Below are 18,506 nucleotides of genomic sequence, written 5' to 3' on the forward strand. Positions count from 1 at the left end.
AGTTTTGTTCCCTTTTCTGTCATAAGAGGGGAAACCAAGACAGGCTGAGGGAGTCCTGCCCCTCCTTGTTCACTGCGTTCCCTGCTGAGTCCCTGGGGCTTCTGTTTGAAACCCTTGGCTCTCTGGGTTCAGCTTTATCAAGGCCTTCATCACACTGCCTCATACTTCCACATTTACTTGTCTGCCAGCTTTTAGACAAGGAGAACCTCCAAGGCATGGACTGTGTCTTTACATCAGTGTCCTCACAATTGATCATGAAGCCTGACGGTACCTAGGATGTGCTCAATAATCAAGGTTGAATGGAGGAATAAATGCATATGAATATGTGAAAAACAATCCGGAGAAGAAAGCAAGGATGAGGGCCCGGGTAGTGGTATGAGGGTAGGAAGGAGGGGAGGGGTTCTGAAACCAGAGGGGCTGCAGAGCACAGAGGTTAAGAGCCTGGCTGTTTAGAGTGGGGTGCACACACCAGGGGCACTGGTACATGTGGGAGCTGGTTAGACGTGCAGAATCTTGGGCCCCGCCCTAGACCCGCTGGATTAGAACCCGCTTTTTATCAAGATCCCAGGCAAGTTGTTGCGGATACGGTTTGAGAAGCGCTGGCTAAGCCAATGGGCCTGGAGTCTGACTGCAGGGATTCAAATTCTCACTCTGACGCTCACTGGCTGTGTGCCTTGGGCCACGTTACGTAACCTCTCTGTGTGTCTGTTTCCTTATCTGTTAAAACTGCGCCTCGGTTCATATTTCTCCAGTTCCCCCGAAAGGTGACCTGATTCTACTTCCCAAACCTTCAGCGGAGGCTCTGCTCCTGGAGGCTCTGACAACGCGAAGTGAAATCCCCCAGCAGGCGCTTGCTACACCCAGGAGGAAGGGCAACGGGGCCTCCTGGTCCCCATTTTGCAACTTCGGGAATCAGGCTATGGGAAAGCACTAAATGCTTCCATCAGCCAAATGCCCAGCCAGGAACCGGAGCCCGTTACTTACGCCGTCAGCCGTGCAGTAATTCCAAACTTTGATCTTGGTTAGACCAAAGTCACGCAGCTGTCTCGTGTTGCGGATAACAAAAAAGAGCTGAAGCGGCGGGTGGAAGGGGCACGTCCACAAGGAAGGGTCTTTCTTGCCCTGAAACGCCAGCAAGAGAAGGAAGTTGTTATTGTTAGCACAATTCTGCCTTACCCTAAAGTAAGCGGGCAGTGACTATGGAAACCAGGGGAGGATGAGGGTGGGAAGCCACCCACCTTCTCTACTTCATCCTGGGTGGGGTCTTAGATCTCACCCCATCTGGACTGCATTTTGGAGCAGGTTACTGACCCTCGTCCCCGGCACAAAGCTGTCACATGGGGCCCTGCCATCCAGAGCAAATTTAAAATGCAGCGGGCTTTATTTTAATCGACCTAATCGGCTTTGCTGGGGAGAGAGACTGGAGGAGAAGGACGGGAAAAGAGCCATGACTTGAGCTATTTGATTAACCTGGCAAACAGAGCCTTTGATTTTCTTTTGTAAAACCCTGTAGAATTTTAAAAATTTCAAAATAGAAAAGAAAGAAACCGGCTCAGGCGTTTGTTGGGACGGGGCCATGGCACTGAGCCTTAGGATTTATTCTGTTCCCTTTCAGGGTTTCCAAGCCTTGGGACCCCTGTGTGCAGTTTCCGCCTGCCAGCGAGGCTGCCAAGGCCATTCTCAAGGCCAAAGAGGCAGAGGAGCAGGGGAGCCTTGCTGTCATTTTCATTTGCACCAACAACATTTCATATAATGAGTGTTTGGGACGCAGATGGGAAAAAGTGAAATCGGGGGACTTTTCTCAGCCCTGGTCACCCCCTCTCGTCTCTTTGGGTACCTCTTCTGCTCTATGTCTGGACAAAACGCACAGTTGTTCCCAAATATGTCCATGCTGGCTCGGCCTCTGTGCCTTTGCACAGGCTGGGCTTCTGAGTGCAGTACTCTCCTGCCCTTCTCCCCCTGGGAACTTCAGCTCAGATGTGCTGTCTCCCCCACTGTCACCCCTTCCCTTGACACAGTCACTCCCTTCTCCAGGTGCCCACGGCTCCTTGCAACACCTGAGGTTATGATGGTTTTTTTGTTTTTTTTTTTACTAGGGAAGCCCTGAGGTTATAATTTACTCAGTGTCCCACAAGTACCTGTCTTCATGTCTATGTCACCCCACCACCACCAACACACGCATGCGCACGCACGCACGCACACATACACATACATGCACACTCAGCTGCAAGCTCTTCTAATTCATTCCAGAACCCTTAGCGTTCAGCACAGTTCCTTGGCACATGGTAAATGACAAAAAAATCTTTGAATTGAATTTTTTGAACAATCGTTGAATGAAGAAATGAACAGATAAGTGAAATGTACCTCCTAATATCTGTCCTCTCATTGAAACTTTAAAGAAGAGACTAAACTGATCTGGCTGGCAGAGCTATTTTGTCTAGCTCATGAAGTGTTGTTGTTTTTTTTTAAGGCAAATTCGTTGCCAAGACTTAAAGATGGAAGATATCCCCTCCCCCTCAGAGCTAGGTGTCTGGCTTGTCTACAGACTTAGGAGACACGGCAACACGGGGTCCCTGACAGCTGTTGGCTGGAGCTGAGTACACTGCTCTGGTGGCCAGGGTGGGTGCTCTCCAGTGCCCCAGTCCTCACCATTCCCTACTGTTCTACACCCACCTCACCTCCCTGGTTATGCTTCCGCCCGGCCCCTGCAGGCATGAGTTTAGGGTCCCTGCTTAGGGGCTGAACAGTCACAAGTCCCATCTGCCAATAAGCAACCTGTATCTCTGACACTGGCTGAAGTTGTTCCTTTTATCTAAAAGGAGCATCGCTCCGTATTTGAGAGCGTCTCCATGGGCTCCCATCCCCAGGACCGTGCCTGCCTCTGGGGTCTGTTGGCCCCCAGGAGACGTGAGGCTCAGGCTCCAGCTGCGCGGAGGACAGAGGTGGCTTGTCCCAGTGACAATGGTGCCTTTCAGGAGGGAGGAGGCTGCTTTGTTAAGGGGGAGAGATGAGTTCAAGGGGTTCTGACTTATTCTGGCAAGTTTCTCAAGCTCTGCGAGAACTTTTAGTGCTCTGGGCAGCTGCGAGGGGTCAGAGATAGCACATCTCAAATCCAGCAGGGGAGTCTCATTCCTTCTCTTCACTGGAGCCTAAAATGGGTCGCTGAGGCTGCTTGACAAAGGCAGAGACTGAAGGCTGACCCTTAGACACAAGCGAGGGGACTGTAATTGATTTCCCATCACGTTTCCGTCAGCGGGAGGGATAACGGGAGGGCTAGGTGGGAGTCGTGGTGTTCAAAGCCGGAGAACATTAACCTGTGGGTAACTCTGGGCCTCATTAGCAACTGGGCCTTCTGTTGTTTCCTTTCCACAGACAGAGTCCCCGAGAGGAAGGCTGCCGGGAAGCTGCCGAGGGCTGACCCAAGGCACACTGGGCAAACCTCCAGGTGCCAGGCCAGCAGGAGAGCGTCTGCTGCACCTGCCCATTGCAGGTGGTAATCAAGATGGCAGAACAGGGCTTCCCTGGTGGCGCAGTGGTTGAGAGTCCACCTGCCGATGCAGGGGACACGGGTTCGTGCCCCGGTCTGGGAAGATCCCACATGCCGCAGAGCGGCTGGGCCCGTGAGCCATGGCCGCTGAGCCTGTGCGTCCGGAGCCTGTGCTCCGCAACGGGAGAGGCCGCAACAGTGAGAGGCCCGTGTACCGCAAAAAAAAAAGAAAAAAAAATATGGCAGAACAAGAATCAGGGCACCTGGGCACCGCCGTTATCTCACTGGGTTCTCTCCAAGCCCTGGAAGGTGAGTACTGCAGTAACACCCATGTCACTGAAGGAAGACCAGAGTCCAGCAAAGGTGTGGTTTGCCCAAGTGATGGAGTGAGGATTTAAACCGAGGTTTTTAATTCATTCATTCACTCATTCATTCACTCATTCATTCATTCTGTGTTGGTTTGGATTCCCCCAGGAACAGACCCTGAGGCAAGGCAAGTGTAAGGAGTTGATTTAGACAGTGAAGGAAACACCAGTTGGAGGGTGGGGAAGTGAGAGGGGGAGAGGCATTCCATAAAGAATGTGTTACCAGGCTAGGCACACCTGTGAGCTCCACGTCACCAGGGAACCTGGGAACCAGTGTGGAACACACCTCAGGGTGACTCCACTTCCGGGACAAGGGAGCTGGGGTACCCACAGCCCGGTTCCCATCAGTGTAGGTTCAGGGCTGCTCCTGGGGGCTCAGTTCCCCACCAGTCTGGGCCTGCTGCAGGGGAGGCAAAGTGGGCCCTGGAGGCCAGAAAACAGATCCTCCATTGGAGAAATGTGTGTGCTGGCAGTGGGAAGAGGAGCCAGCAGAGACCAAAGTGGGAAGGGCAAGGGCCTGCGGGAGGCGCCAACGGCATCTGCTACCCACTTGCTCAACAAATACCGAGTGCGGGGGGGTGCCTGGCCCAGCAGATCCCAGCTCTGTGCCAGGAGGGGAGGCAAACAAGTAACATTGCCAAGAAAAAAAAAATCAAGTGGGGCTGGGGGTGGGGAAATAAATTCGATGAAGAAAATATGAGAGAATTATTAATGGCCAATGGAAGGACTGTTTTAGAACAGATGGTCAGAGAAGAAGGCCTCTCTCAGGAGGTAACTTTCTAACTCCTAACATAGGTGCTTTCTCCAGCTTTAACCTAACACAGATCCACACACCCCCAGGGAGATGCTGGACTGCCCTCAGAAGTAGCCCCGATTTAATAAGTTATCACCTTAAAAAGGAACAAACTCTTGATACAACAATTTCGTTAGGTGTCAAGGGCATTATACTGAGTAGGGAAAAGTCAGTCTCAAAAAGGTTACATATAGTATGATTCCATGTATATAGCATTCTTGAAATGACAAAAAGTATAGAGAATAGGTTGGTGGCTGTCTGGGTTAGGGACAGGGGTGGGGAGGGGTGGCTATAAAGGGTCGCATGAGGGAATTCCTTTGAGGCGATGGAGCTGTTCTGCATCTTGATGTGGTGGTGGTTCCACAAATCTACATGTGACAAAACTGAAAAGAACTTACACACACACACACACACACACACACACACACACGTGTATGAAGGTCTGCACGTTATACCAATGTCACTTTCCTAGTTTTGATAATGTACTATGGTCACATAGGATGTTACCATTGGAGGAAGCTGGGCAAAGGCACATGGGACCTCTCTATACTTTTTTAAAAATTGAGATATAATTCACATACATGAAATTACCACTTTAAAGTGTACAAGTCAGTGGTTTTTTGGTATAGTCACAAGGTGGTGCAACCATCACCACTATCTTTTCCTAGCATATTTTTATCACCCCCAAAAGAAACCCTTTAGCAGTCACTCCCCATCCCCCACATTCCCCCAGTCCCTGGCAACCTCTAGTCTACTTTCTGTCTCTATGGATTCACTCATTCTGGACATTTCATATAAATGCTATCATACAATATATGATCCCTATGTCTGACGTCCGTCATTCAGCATAATGCTTTCAAGTTTATCCATGTTGTAGCATGTATCAGTACTTAACTCCTTTTTTATTTTTTTTTGCGGTACGCGGGCCTCTCACTGTTGTGGCCTCTCCCGTTGCGGAGCACAGGCTCCGGACACGCAGGCTCAGCGGCCATGGCTCACGGGCCCAGCCACTCCGCGGCATGTGGGATCTTCCCGGACCGGGGCACGAACCCGTGTCCCCTGCATTGGCAGGCGGACTCTCAACGACTGCGCCACCAGGGAAGCCCGTCTTTATGGTTTTGATTAGCATCTCCCTAATGGCTAATGATGTTGAGCATCTTTTCATGTGCTTATTGGCCATTTGTATATCATCTCTGGAGAAATGTCTATTCAGAGTACTTTGGTCATATTTTCACTGGGTTGTTTGTCTTTTTGTTGTTGAGTCTGAGTCCTTTTCTTCATATATTCTGGATACAAGACCCTTATCAGATACATGATTTGCAAATATTTTCTCCTTTCTTGTAGGTTATCTTTTTACTTTCTTGATAATGTTCTTTGAAGCAAAAATGTTTAAAAATTTTTGTTTGTTTAAAAATTTTGATGAGGTCTGATTTACCTATCTTTTTCTTTTGCTGTTTATGCTTTGGATGTCGTATCTAAAACTCCATTGAAAAATTCCAGGCTATGAAGATTTACACTATGTTTTCTTCTAAGAGTTTCATAGCCTTAACACTATAAAAGTTTCAAGGTATTTGACCCATTGAGTTAGTTTTTGTAAATGGTGTGTAGGAGTCCAATTTCATTCTTTTGCATGTGGAAATCCAGTTGTTCCAATACCATTTGTTGAAAAGACACTATTCTTTCCTCATCAAACGATATTGGCATCCTTGTTAAAAATCAATTGACTATTGATGTATGAATCTATTTCTGGACTCTCAATTCCATTCCATTGATCTATATGTCTATCCTTATGCCAGAACCACACAGTCGTAATTACTGTGGCTTGGTAGTAAGTTTTGAAACTGGACTCACTCAAAGTGTGAGTCCTCCAACTTTGTCCTTTTCCAACATTGTTTTGGCTCTTCTGGGTTCTTTGAACTTCCATTATACACTTTAGAACCAGCTTGTCAATTTCCACAAAAAAGGTAGCAGGATTACATTGAATCTGTAGATAATTTGGGAGCACTGCCATATCAATGGTATTAAGTCTTCCAATCCATGAACACAGATATCTTTTCATCTTTCATCATTTAGGTCTTTTTAATTTCTGTCAACAATATTTTGTACTTTTCAGTGTACAAGTCTTTCACTTATTTGGTGAAGTCTATTCTTAAGTATTTTATTCTTAAATAGCATCAAACTATTATAAATGGAAATGTCTTAATTTCCTTTTCGGATGGTTCATTGTTAGTGTATAGGAATACTACTGATTTCTGTATATTGACCTTTTATTCTCTAAGCTTGCTGAACTCGATGTTAGCTTTACCAGTAACTTCTGTGAATTCTTTAAGATTTTCTGTATATAAGATCGTTTCACCTGCAAATATAGTTTATTTCTTCCTTTCCAACATCTTATTTCATTTTCTAGCTTAACTTCCTTGGGTAGAATCTCCAGTACAATGCTGAATAAAAGTGATGAAAGCAGGCGTCCTTGTCCCATTCCTGGCCTTAGAGGGAAAGCTTTCAGTCTTCCACCATTCAGTAGGATGTTAGCTGTGGGTTTTCATAGATGCCCTTTATCAGACTGAGGATGTTTCCTTCTATTCTTGGTTTGTTGATGTATTATCATGAAAGAATGTTGAATTTTATCAAATGCCTTTTCTGTGTCTATTAAGACATCATGTGGTTATTTCCTGCTTTGTTCTATTAATATGTTGTATTCTGTTAATTTCCACATGTTGAACAACTTTGCATTCCTGGAATAAACTCCACTAGGTCTTGATATATAAATCTTTTTATAGACTGCTAGATTTGATTTGTTAATGTTTTGTTGAGGATTTTTACATCTATATTCATAAGGGATACTGGTCTGTAGTTTTCTTGTGATGGCTTTTTCTGGTTTTGGTATCAGGGTAATACTGGCCTCAGAGAATGAGTTGGGAAGTGTTCTCTCTTCTTCTATATTTTAGTTTGTGAGGCTCGGTGCTAATTCTTTAAATATTTGGTAAGATTCACCAGTGAAGCCATCTGGTCCCGGGCTTTTCTTTGTGAGAAGTTTTTTATTGATCACTAATTCAATCTCTTTTCTTGCTATAGGTAGGTCTATTCAGATTTTCTATTTCTTCTTGATTCAGTTTTGGTAATTTGTGTCTTTCTAGGAATTTGTCCATTTCATCTAGGATATCTAATTTGTTGGCATAAAATTGTTCATAATATTCCCTTGTAATCCTTTTTATTTCTATTAGTTTGGTAGTGATGGCCCCTTTTTCATTCCTGATTTTAGTAATTTGAATATTTCCCCCTTTTTTTTTCTTGCTCAGTCTAGCTAAAGGTTTGTTCATTTTGTTGATTCTTCCAAAAAAACAACTTTTGGTTTGTTGATTTTTCTCTATTGTTCTTCTCTTTTCTGCACTGTTTTTTTAAAAAAGATTTCCTGTGAGTCTATAATTATTTATTTTTAAAAGTTCAAAAATGTATTGCTCTATGTGATAGGGATATAGTGTGAATAGGACAGACAAGAACTTACAGGTTGGTGGGAGGAGACAGATCAGAAACAAGTGAACAAAATCACTTTTTTTTTTTTTTTTTTTTTTTTTGCGTTACGCGGGCCTCTCATTGTTGTGGCCTCTCCCATTGCGGAGCACAGGCTCCGGACGCGCAGGCTCAGCGGCCATGGCTCACGGGCCCAGCCGCTCTGTGGCATGTGGGATCTTCCCGGACTGGGGCACGAACCCACGTCCCCTGCATCGGCAGGCGGACTCTCAACCACTGCGGCACCAGGGAAGCCCCACAAAATCACTTTTGATAGTGGGAAGTGGTCTGAAGAAAATGAAAAAAGCTGATGTGATAGAGACTGGCGTAGGGAGGGAACAGGACTCCTCCAGCTTATAGAGTCCAGGAAGGTCTTGCTGAGAAAGTGATACCTGGGCTGAAATCTGAGTGACGAGAAAGGAAGGAGCCACATGAACATCTGGAGGAGGGATGCTCTGGGCAGAGGGGGCAGCAAGTGCCGAACCCACAGTTGAGAAGGAGCTTGGCAGGTCAGAGGAGAAGAAGGGAGCCCTGGTATGTGAGGCAGGTGGAGAGGGAGCTGGTTCACAGACAGCCTCTGGGGCCACAGAGAGGCATCCAATTTTCCCCAGAAAGTCAAGGCAGGGGTTTTAAGCAGGGGAGGGCTGCAAGCTGACATTTGTTAAAGGTCCCTTGGATACAGAGTGGAAAATGGAGTGGATGAGGGCAAGAATGGAAGAAAGGAATGAGAGAGGAGACCACTTAATAGTTCCAGTGAGAGGGAGCAGCTGATCAGACTTGGGAAGAACCAGTGGAAATGGAGAGAAGGGGCCAGATCCAGGCTCCATGTTGGAGGTGGAATCAATAGGACTTCCTGATGTGTTGGAAGGGGAAGGGGCGTGGGGCAACCAAGGAAGACTCTTAAGTGGTGGGCTTGGCAGCTGAGTGGGTGGGGATGCCATTTACTGGGCTGGAGGAGGAAGAGATGAGGGCGTGGGCCAGGGAATCAACACTCAAGTTTCAGGTCTCGGAAGTCTGAGATGTTGAGCAGAAGCTGACATTCAAGTCAGGAACTCGTAAGCAGGCAGGGCTGGGCATATAAATTTGGAGCCAACTTGAAGCCATGGGCCTGGGGGTGGCGATGAGAGAGATGGGGTGGGCAGGGCAGGAAGGAGGGTTTGCACTGAACACGGGGCACTCATACAGCCCCCCGCACGCCCCTCATTCACCTCCACTGAGGCAACTTCTCTTTCAAACCCAGACTCTGCTTTCAGGTATCTTCTCCTCAGCTTTCAGCCGAGCCCCACCACTCCACAGCAGTGTGGCCTGGATGAGTCACTCATCCTCCCTGAGACTTGGTTTTCTCATTTATCAGATGGGGAAAGTCATCCCGAGGTTCATGTGAGGATTCAATGAGGGATGCCTGAGACCCCAGTGAAACTGAATGGTTCTGAGAGGCAGTGTGTTCTGGTGGCCCCAGGCGTGGTTCATAGGGCGACTATCAGAGAGATCCCAGGCCAGGGCAGCAGGGGGAATCGAGCCCACCCACAGCTGGGCCCAGAGATCTAGCAGCCCAGGGTGAGACAGCTGCCTCAGGGCCCCAAGTTTAAAAAAAAAAAACAAAAAAACCCCAAAAACGAAACCCACCAAAACCCCGGGCCAAAGTCCTCACTGCTATCACATGGCAATGCTCATCAGCCTCTGCTAAACGGAGAAAAGGGGAGAGCAATCATCAGAATTTGTCCCCATTAAATCCAGTGATGCTTTTTATCGTCCCTGGTATGCTCCGTTCTGTACAGTAGGCTTCCAAAATGCCACTGCTTTGTGCACGAGGGGGACGGGAGAGGTTTCACAAGGGCTGGTCCAAGCCTCAGCAGCTTGCACGGGAGCCTACAGACTTGAAGCAGAGAGCAGAGCAGGGAATGCAAGGCCAGAGCGTCCAAGTGGCCATGACCTGTTTCTCTCAAGGTCCCATAGCTGCTGATCTGAGTGGGCTCAGAAACCACTCAGCCCAACCCTATGGACAGGCTGTGTTTCCTGGCTATCTCACATCTACCCTGCCTTTCTTTCAGTAACAACCACAAATTTCTTCAGGGAAAATTCCCTCCCTGCCCCACTGGGGCATCTTAGTGGAACTGGCACCAAGGTGCCTGGCCCTCCTAGCCAGGTTGGTCCATCAGCCTTCCTTTCCTGGACTGGATATCTCCAGCAGAATGACAAGATGACAAACCAACGAACCAACCAATCAACCAACAAACACTGCACCCTCCCCCGCCACCAAAAAAAAGACCAAACTCTCGGTATTCATGCATCCCAGGATGCTACCCAGAACCCCAAGTTGCTCACAGGGCCTGTCCTCTTTTGGCCTGGGTGACAGTGAATACGCCAGCTACTCAAAAGCCTTGCAACAAATTTCTTTTCAAAAATTTGCTAAAGAGAGCCAGACTCAGTTTCTTTTGCTGGCAAAATAAGAATCATATGAATTATCCAGGCCCTCCACTCCCATTCTACAGGGGGCAGAAAAAAGTGACTCTCAGAGAAGGTGGGTAAGATGCCCAAGGCTAGAGAGTCAAGACCAGAACCTGGGTCTCTAGAGCTGGGGATTTCAAAGCCCTCCTTTCTTGCTTCTTTTTCTTTAAATGGCAATAATATTTACTTCATAGTGGTATTACTGCTACGACGACTAGTAACAACGGAAACAGTAACAGCTAATGTTTTGGAGCCCTTTCGAACAGTGAGGATCATATTTACATGTGATCCTTAAAACATCGTATCAAGGTAAGTATTATTATTACCCCCATTTTACAGACGAGGAAATCAAAGTAGATGTTAGGTGAGTTGCCCACGATCATGAAGCTGTAAGTGATTAAGCTTTGAACCCAGGCCTTTCTGCTTCTCCAGCCTGTACACTGTTTCGTTTAAATAAGATTATACACACAACACACTTAGCATGGTGCTGGGCACAAAGCAAGAACTGAACATGTGGCAATTGTCTTCATTTTCAATACCTTTAAAAAATTAATAATCTGTTCTTTGGAATAGCAAATACATGTATGTCGCAGGAAATTTAAAAGGTGCAAAAAAGCATCCAAGGGAAAGTCTTCCTATTGCCCTGTCCCTTGCTCAGCCAGTTCCGTGGCCCAAAGGCAACCTCTATTCCCCATATCTCGGGCCCCTCCCAGAGGTCACGGTGACTGATGCTGAAGCACGGAGCACCATAAAGATGTCAGTGCTGGGTGGTCTGTCTAGTCTCCTGTGTCCAGCTTGCAAGCAGCAGGAAGAGAAAATGCCAGTACTCTTCTTTTTTTAACTTTCAGATATTTAAAAGAAAGTGATGTTCCACATTTGCTGGGTGCGTACTCCATGCCCCAGGGAAGCAGGACCCTGGCCCTGGGCCAGGCTGCAGGGGGTGCATTTGCACCGCCCCCCTCCCCCCTCCCCGACCTTCCAGCTGTGTGACCTTGGCCAAGTCAATGCCCTTGTCCAAGCCTTAGTTTCTTCATCTACAAAACGTGGGTGTTGCCCTCAATGACATCCCGAGGTCCTGTGTTTGGTGGTTACTGTGGGAAACTGCAATGTAGATAAAGGGGGTGAACTGGCTCCTCTTTGGCCCCTCACCCCCCACAAGAACCCTCTACAGAGCAGGGATCTGGGCAAGAGCTCAGGGCGGGGGTGGGGGGGTGCCGCTGGAGGCCCCTCCCTGTACCTTGCCCTCCGGTTCCTCCCCACCCTGCCCAAATGAATGGCTATGGATGATTACATCATCCTTCCCCTTGCTGCACCCACACCCTTATCGTGGGCTTATCGTGGGCAGAAAAAATGCACCAAAACATGCGGCCAAGACTCACACAAGGCCGCCTCCACTTACAGCTAAGTTCCTGCTGACCAAGTGGCCCGGCTCCCCGGGCGTGTCCGAGTTCCGGACAGCCACATCGCGAGGCGACACATAAAGCTTTGTGTTGTTCCGGTCGAAGAATTCCACTTCCGTGAGACCCACCCACGACGCGCTGCCCCAGTTGGACTGGATTTCCATGGTCACGTAGACGGCATCTTTGATCTCTTCTGCTTTCGGTCCCGATTTGTCCTTAGTGAGGAGAAAAGTAATGCCAAAGGATGGAAACACAACAGATGGAATCCAGCTCTACCACTAAATGACAAGGTATTTAATCGCTCAGTGGCCGGGTTTCCCCCTCTGTACAATGAGGATAAGAAGAACACCCATTACAGATGGTTATCATGGAGATTAAATGAGCTCATGTTTGTAAGGCATTTCAAACATAGTTACTAGAGGAATTTCCTGGTGGTCCAGTGGCTAGGACTTGGCAATTTCACTGCCGGGCCCAGGTTCGATCCCTGGTCGGGGAACTAAGATCCCGCAAGCCATGCAGTACGGCCAAAAAAAAAAAAAAAAAAAACCTTACTATGAACCCTGGCACTTAGTATTTTCTGTAAGAGTCTGCAAATAACAAAGAATGTTTAAAAGGCATCAGATTCTGCCTGAACACGTACTTTTCTCACCCACTACCAAGGGTTCATGTCCTATAGGCATGTCACAACTTATGCTGAATTGGGCTTGTGTTTTGGGCTAAATTGTGTCCTCCACACACAAATTCAGATACTGAAGCCCAAACCCTAGTAGCTCAGAAGGTGACTGTTCGGAGACAGGGCCTTTAAAGAGGTAATTAAGTTAAAACGAGGCCATTAGGGTGGGCCTAATCCATTCAGACTGATGTCCTTACAAGAAGAGGACATTTGGACACCTAGAGAGACACCAGGGATGGGCAGGCACGAAGCAAAGGCCATGTGGGGACTCAGTGAGAAGCTGGAGAAACCCAGCTTGCCCACACCTGGACCTTGGATTTGCTTCCAGAACTGTGAGAAAAGAAGTCTCTGCTGTTTAAGCCACCCAGTCTGTGGTACTCGGTTGTGGTAGCCTAGCAGATGGCCTATCTAACACAGTAGATAACACAGGACCCTGGACAAGTCAGTTGACATCCCCCTGCCTGGTTGGGGACCAGGAGATGACACCATAGATCTGACAATCCTGTTCCAGAGATTAAGTGGGATACACACCCGGAGAAGACCCGGTCAGCAGTCCTGGCCTGCGTGCACTCTGTAAGTGGCCATTTCCGCCCATTTCTCTCCTCCATGGATTTTAATGCCTGCCTCCTTCGCGGGTAGGTTGTCTGGTCTGAGAGGTCGTGGATGCCATTAATCAAGCCACACCGCGGAATGGCTTCCCGAGGCCCCTTCGGGCTCCGACTGCAGTGCTGGTCGCCACGGATCAGCCGTTCAGAAAATGGTACCTTCCCCGCATGCACATGCCCTCTCTTAATTAACACCGTAATCTGCGATGGTTCTGTGAGCAGGAAGCTGAGCAAATGAACAGCAACTGTTCCCTACTTATTTTTTTAATTAATAGCCAGCGAGACGTGCTAGTGCTCTCAGCGTGTGTTTGGATGAGCCTTGATTGTCAGGTGATGGGATGGGGACATGAAGGGAGGGAAGTCAGTTGTCAGCTCCCGGAAGGAACGCAGGGGCTGTGTTTATTAGCAGACCCCACGGCTTCCTCCTTCTCTGCCGCGGGGCCTTGTGGGCCCAGGCCAAGCTCTCTGCTACCCTGGGCCTGAGTCCCAGGCAGGCAGGATGGTGATAAAACTCTACTGGCCCGGCTCAAGCCTCGGGGATCGGGAGGTTAATGAACTCGTGCTTGGGAGGCGCGTTCCGCTGCCAGGTGCGCCCCGTGGGAGGCGTGAGGATGCGGCGCTGGTCACCGTGGTTGTTGGCCGTTGGGAGGAGGCCAGATGGGAGGCGAGCTGCCTCGAGGAGGGGCTGCTGGATCTCACGCACAGTGCAATCTAAGATGTGCAAACTCCTGCAGCGGGGTTTCTAAACGAAGAAGCTGAAGGGTCTATTAACTAAGGAAGTGTCACAACTTGTCAGCGTTGCAACCCGATGGCCGCCCCTGCTCGATTTAGGATCGAGGGGTCTGAGGCAAACACTGGCTGGCAAGCTTCTGGTCCCTGGCGTTCACTGCCCCGCTCTCAACAAGACCACCTGCTTTTCCTTTGGTGAAGCTGCTCCTTCTCTTTTCTCAGCCATGAGGTATGGGGGATGGACACTTTCCTACCCTAAGGAGGAGATGAACTGGTCCAACTGATCAGTGTGTCCTGTTACCCGGGCCACCTGGAGGGAATGGCTCAGTGATGGGCACATGACCCAGTTTCAGATCTGTGTGTGGAGAAACTGCTCTTTTCTCCTGACCGTGGGGTCTGAGGGTATAAGGGCAAGAGGTGGGAATCACTCTAGCTATTGAGGGGTCACAGGGAAAGAGCAGAGCTGGGACTGGGCATTGAGGTGGGGATGAGGCTCAAGATGCAGCTGACACAGTACAGACATAGTGTGAGCTTCTGGATCAAGCCCTACTTGATCCCGACTATGGCATTCAGTACAAAGAAATGTGTCATTTTTCTTCTCTTTGTTTTTGTTTTTTTTTTGCGGTACGCGGGCCTCTCACTGTTGTGGCCTCTCCCGTTGCGGAGCACAGGCTCCGGACGCGCAGGCTCAGCGGCCACGGCTCACGGGCCCAGCCGCTCTGCGGCATGTGGGATCTTCCCAGACCGGGGCAAGAACACGTGTCCCCTGCATCGGCAGGCGGACTCTCAACCACTGCGCCACCAGGGAAGCCCTTCTCTTTGTTTTATAAGTCAGTTTGCACTGGGTTTTCTGTCTCCTATAATATAAGGAGACTTGATCCATCCAGGCTCTTTTTAATATGGCTGAGGTTTCACCACACTTAGGATCTTCATAGGTAAGAAAGCAACTATGCCATACAGGGGTGAACAAAGCTTTGCTTTCCCCGGATTTTTTTAGACGGCATATTTCCTGATTCCTCCTTGCCTTGTGCCAGGCACCGAGCCATCTGCCCTCACAGACCTTTCCTCTTCCAGCTGCACAGTGGCCCTGTGGGCTGTGGATTATTTACCCAGTTTGACAGTCACACACCCCCAGGACCAGACAGCTTAAGAGGCTTATGTAAGGTCACACGACCTCTTAATGATGATGCCAGACTTCAAGCCAGAACTCCAGTCTGGGCTGGAGCAGGGCTCTTTCTGCTTTCATATGAGCTTTACGTGTGACCTTGGGAGGGCTTCCTGTTAAGTCCCAATTGGCCAATCACAAGATGGGTGACCACTGAACCAAATAGTTATAAGAAAGGCTTGGGTAGAGGAAGAGATGAGAGGATGTGCTGGACACACACCTTTTGACCCAAAAGAGAAAAGCATCATCCGTTATCCCTCCACCCTGATGCCACCTTGCCCTTTCACCGTTCATGTCGCAGCTCCATCGACCCGCTCACAGCCATATCCTTGCCCAGTCGCTGCAATTGTATTGGACTCGATGAAGATGAACATCACTTTTTGCAGCTAACTTTATATCCTTAAACTTTTCTATCTGCATAATCTCCATAATGAAAATTTCCATCTTTGTACACGACTGCATTGTGCTGATGTATCATACTTTCCTGATTAACTCTACTATTGTGAGACATTTATGTTATTTCTGTGTTTTTTTCTCTCACCTTTCCCTACTTCCAATAATTGTGCAATAGACATTTTTGCGCCTATAGTTTTATTTCTGTTGAGTCATTTCTTCAGGGTAAGAAAGTGGGATCGTCGGGCTGGAAGACATAAGTATTTCTAAGGCTCTTCCTAAGAGCCTTTCGGCTTTTCAAAAGCTTTCCACCCATTTCTATTGCTGCCAGCAGGGTAAGACTGCCAGTTTTACTGTAACCTTGCCAGTGCTAGAGGTTATCATCAAAAATAATTTGTTAACTGAGATTTGTTAACGTCAAATGGGATGTTAAGGTTGCTCTAATTTGTATTTTTTTTTTTGGGGGGGGGGTGGTTCATGGGCCTCTCACTGTTGTGGCCTCTCCCGTTGCGGAGCACAGGCTCCGGACGCGCAGGCTCAGCGGCCATGGCTCACAGGCCCAGCTGCTCCGCAGCATGGGGGATCTTCCCGGACCGGGGCAATCAGCAGGCGGACTCTCAACCACTGTGCCACCAGGGAAGCCCTAATTTGTATTTCTTGATTACAAGTGATGCTGGATATTTTTCTATGGGCTTACAGGCTATTTATATTTCCTCTTGTGTGGACAGGCTTCTGTCTTCTGAAACTTCACGCTCCATTGCATGGATGTCTATGTGCTGGGGAGGAGGGGGGGATGGAGACTGGGGCAGAAAGATGCTAAGTTCACCACTGTCAGAGCAGCTCCCACCGAACAGAAATGATTGTACTGAGGGGCCCTTCCTCCCTCAGCCTCCAGGCAAGACATGAATGTCTTAAGAAACCCGCATAAGTCAAGGTTCTCACCTCTGGGTCCAGAACTTGCTCCTCAGTGGGTGAAACAGCCTGGCTGAGTTGGGCGGAGTCACTTTCGATGGCCTGGAGGACTTTCAGAACCTTCTGCTGGTGTCTGAAATTGATTTTGTTTTAGCAAACAGGTATGATAGTAAGGATACATCATAGAGAACGTTCCCATCAAGGGTACCAGGCTTACTTTTCTATTTCAGAGAGAAGTAACAATTTGAGACGAAAATACTCACACCCCCGCAGACAGATCAAAGGCACACACCAGCTGGTTTTCTCCCTTTATAAATAATTGTACAATTGGCGATGAAAGAAGGGCCAAGTAAGAGAAATTGCTTGGGGCCAGATGGCCAGCTGATCTCCTTAAGCTGACTGCTAGGCTGTAAGAGTCTAGAGCGGGTGTCTACACAGTACATACAGCCTGCAGGTCAAACGCAGCCCGCAGCCTGTTTCTGTGTGGCCTGCAAGCTAAGAATGGTTTTTACGTTGTTAAAACAAACAAACAAACAAAAAGTGAAAAGCCTGAAGTATTTGCTATCTGGCCCTTTACTGAAAAAGTTTGCCAGCTCCTGATCTAGTGACCTGCCTTGCATCTCTAGTTTCTGAGGACACAGCATTCCAAACCTAGCAGAGAGTTGTCTGCAAACACACCCTACTTGTGCTGTTTAAGGCTGAGAACTCCCAAGACCCTGAAGCACAAAGGATCTTGATGATGAAGAAAGAAGCATTTGGTGATGTGTGTGCTGCTTGTAATATATCCTGTATCTGTATCTGATGTAACATATCCTCATGGCCCAGCCCTTTCACTCGCGGAGGAAACTTCAAGTTCTTATTTATGGCCACAGTGGTCCACAGCATGGTTTCGAATCTGGGGTGTGCAGACTCCTGGAGGAGTGGCTGGCACTGCCTTTAGCCTATTCAGAGTTTTTCTACAAATTATCAAAGGCGAACACCCTCTGGATGGACACAGATCTGGAGGGTACATAGACGGGCCAGGAAATTCCTCCTTTGTGCAGAGAAAAAGCCCCCACTCCTTTCGGGGCTGGTGCAGCCTCAGGCCAGAGCCTCAGCTTAGCGACCACTGTGGAGGCTGGATTTCAGCTGCGCTCACCGCTCAGCCAGGCATGGGCACTGCACAGACTACCACGCGCCCAGCTCTGCACAGCGGCCCGGGGAGCATGGTGGGGCTCAGATGCATGCTTGAAGCTATTGGCTCGGCATGGTGCATCTTTCTGAAGATCAGTGTTGCCTGATGACTACAGGAAAGGCTTTATTTTGATAATGAAACTTGACAGTGCCAATCACTGATGCTATGTGTGAACGGAAGAGAATGCTGCATTTGAACAAACTCTGAATAGAGAAAAGAAGGTTCAGAGGACACTGCCTTGGGTCACTGTCTGCCGCGTGGGCTGCTTCCGTGGAAACCTTTGAGGAGACTGAAGTTTTACATGGGCTGAAGGGAACTGAACAAGCCAAGAGACATGTGTCTGAAAGGAATCAAGTCAATTTCAGGCTTTTGGGTTGGAGGGAGGGTGAGGGGGGATGCAGTCTAAGGGAGCAGTTTTAAATGGTCTGGAATCATAATGCAAAGAAAAACCTCAGTTAATAAGATCCTCGTGGCTGGATGGCTACGGGTTGCTGTTTTTGTTTTGAAGCTGCCTCGATAAGTACCTGCTCCCCAGAAGGCCGCTTCTGTCGATGGCTTCACCGACGGCTCTGGCTCCCCCTGCTGCCCTGGACTGCTCCTGCGTGCTGGTCGCTGTGCTCGTTGCCGCGGTGATGGAGGGCAGCTGAGGGAGGATGGAAAAGCTTATTAAACAGATGTCCAAGGCGACCCTCCTGGCCCAAGACACAGCAGAGCCACCGTCAAAGGGACACACTTCGCAGGCCGTCAGTCTTGTTGAGGGAAACTGGGGACAGGAAGGAGGGTGAAAGCGACTACCTGGGGCTGATTAGATCTAGAATCCCCTCACACGGTCTTTGCAAAAAAGGTGGGATC

The 18,506-nt window shown here is 48.6% G+C and overlaps 1 protein-coding gene across 3 annotated transcripts in view; it reads right to left on the reverse strand.

Moving 5' to 3' along the window:
• The window catches only part of KATNIP (katanin interacting protein), a 195,069-nt gene that overhangs the window by 61,181 nt on the left and 115,382 nt on the right, over positions 1–18,506 (reverse strand). For all 3 annotated transcript variants that reach the window (XM_081256320.1, XM_081256319.1, XM_081256321.1), the window contains 4 exons: positions 18,179–18,297; positions 16,511–16,613; positions 12,003–12,218; positions 985–1,122 (listed from right to left, as the gene is read on the reverse strand). In XM_081256320.1, coding sequence (XP_081112446.1) covers positions 985–1,122; positions 12,003–12,218; positions 16,511–16,613; positions 18,179–18,297 — 576 coding nt within the window. The remainder of the gene's footprint in view (positions 1–984; positions 1,123–12,002; positions 12,219–16,510; positions 16,614–18,178; positions 18,298–18,506) is intronic.

This window comes from Mesoplodon bidens (assembly GCF_964165515.1).
Source record: "Mesoplodon bidens genome assembly, chromosome: 15".
Lineage (NCBI taxonomy): Eukaryota > Metazoa > Chordata > Mammalia > Artiodactyla > Ziphiidae > Mesoplodon > Mesoplodon bidens.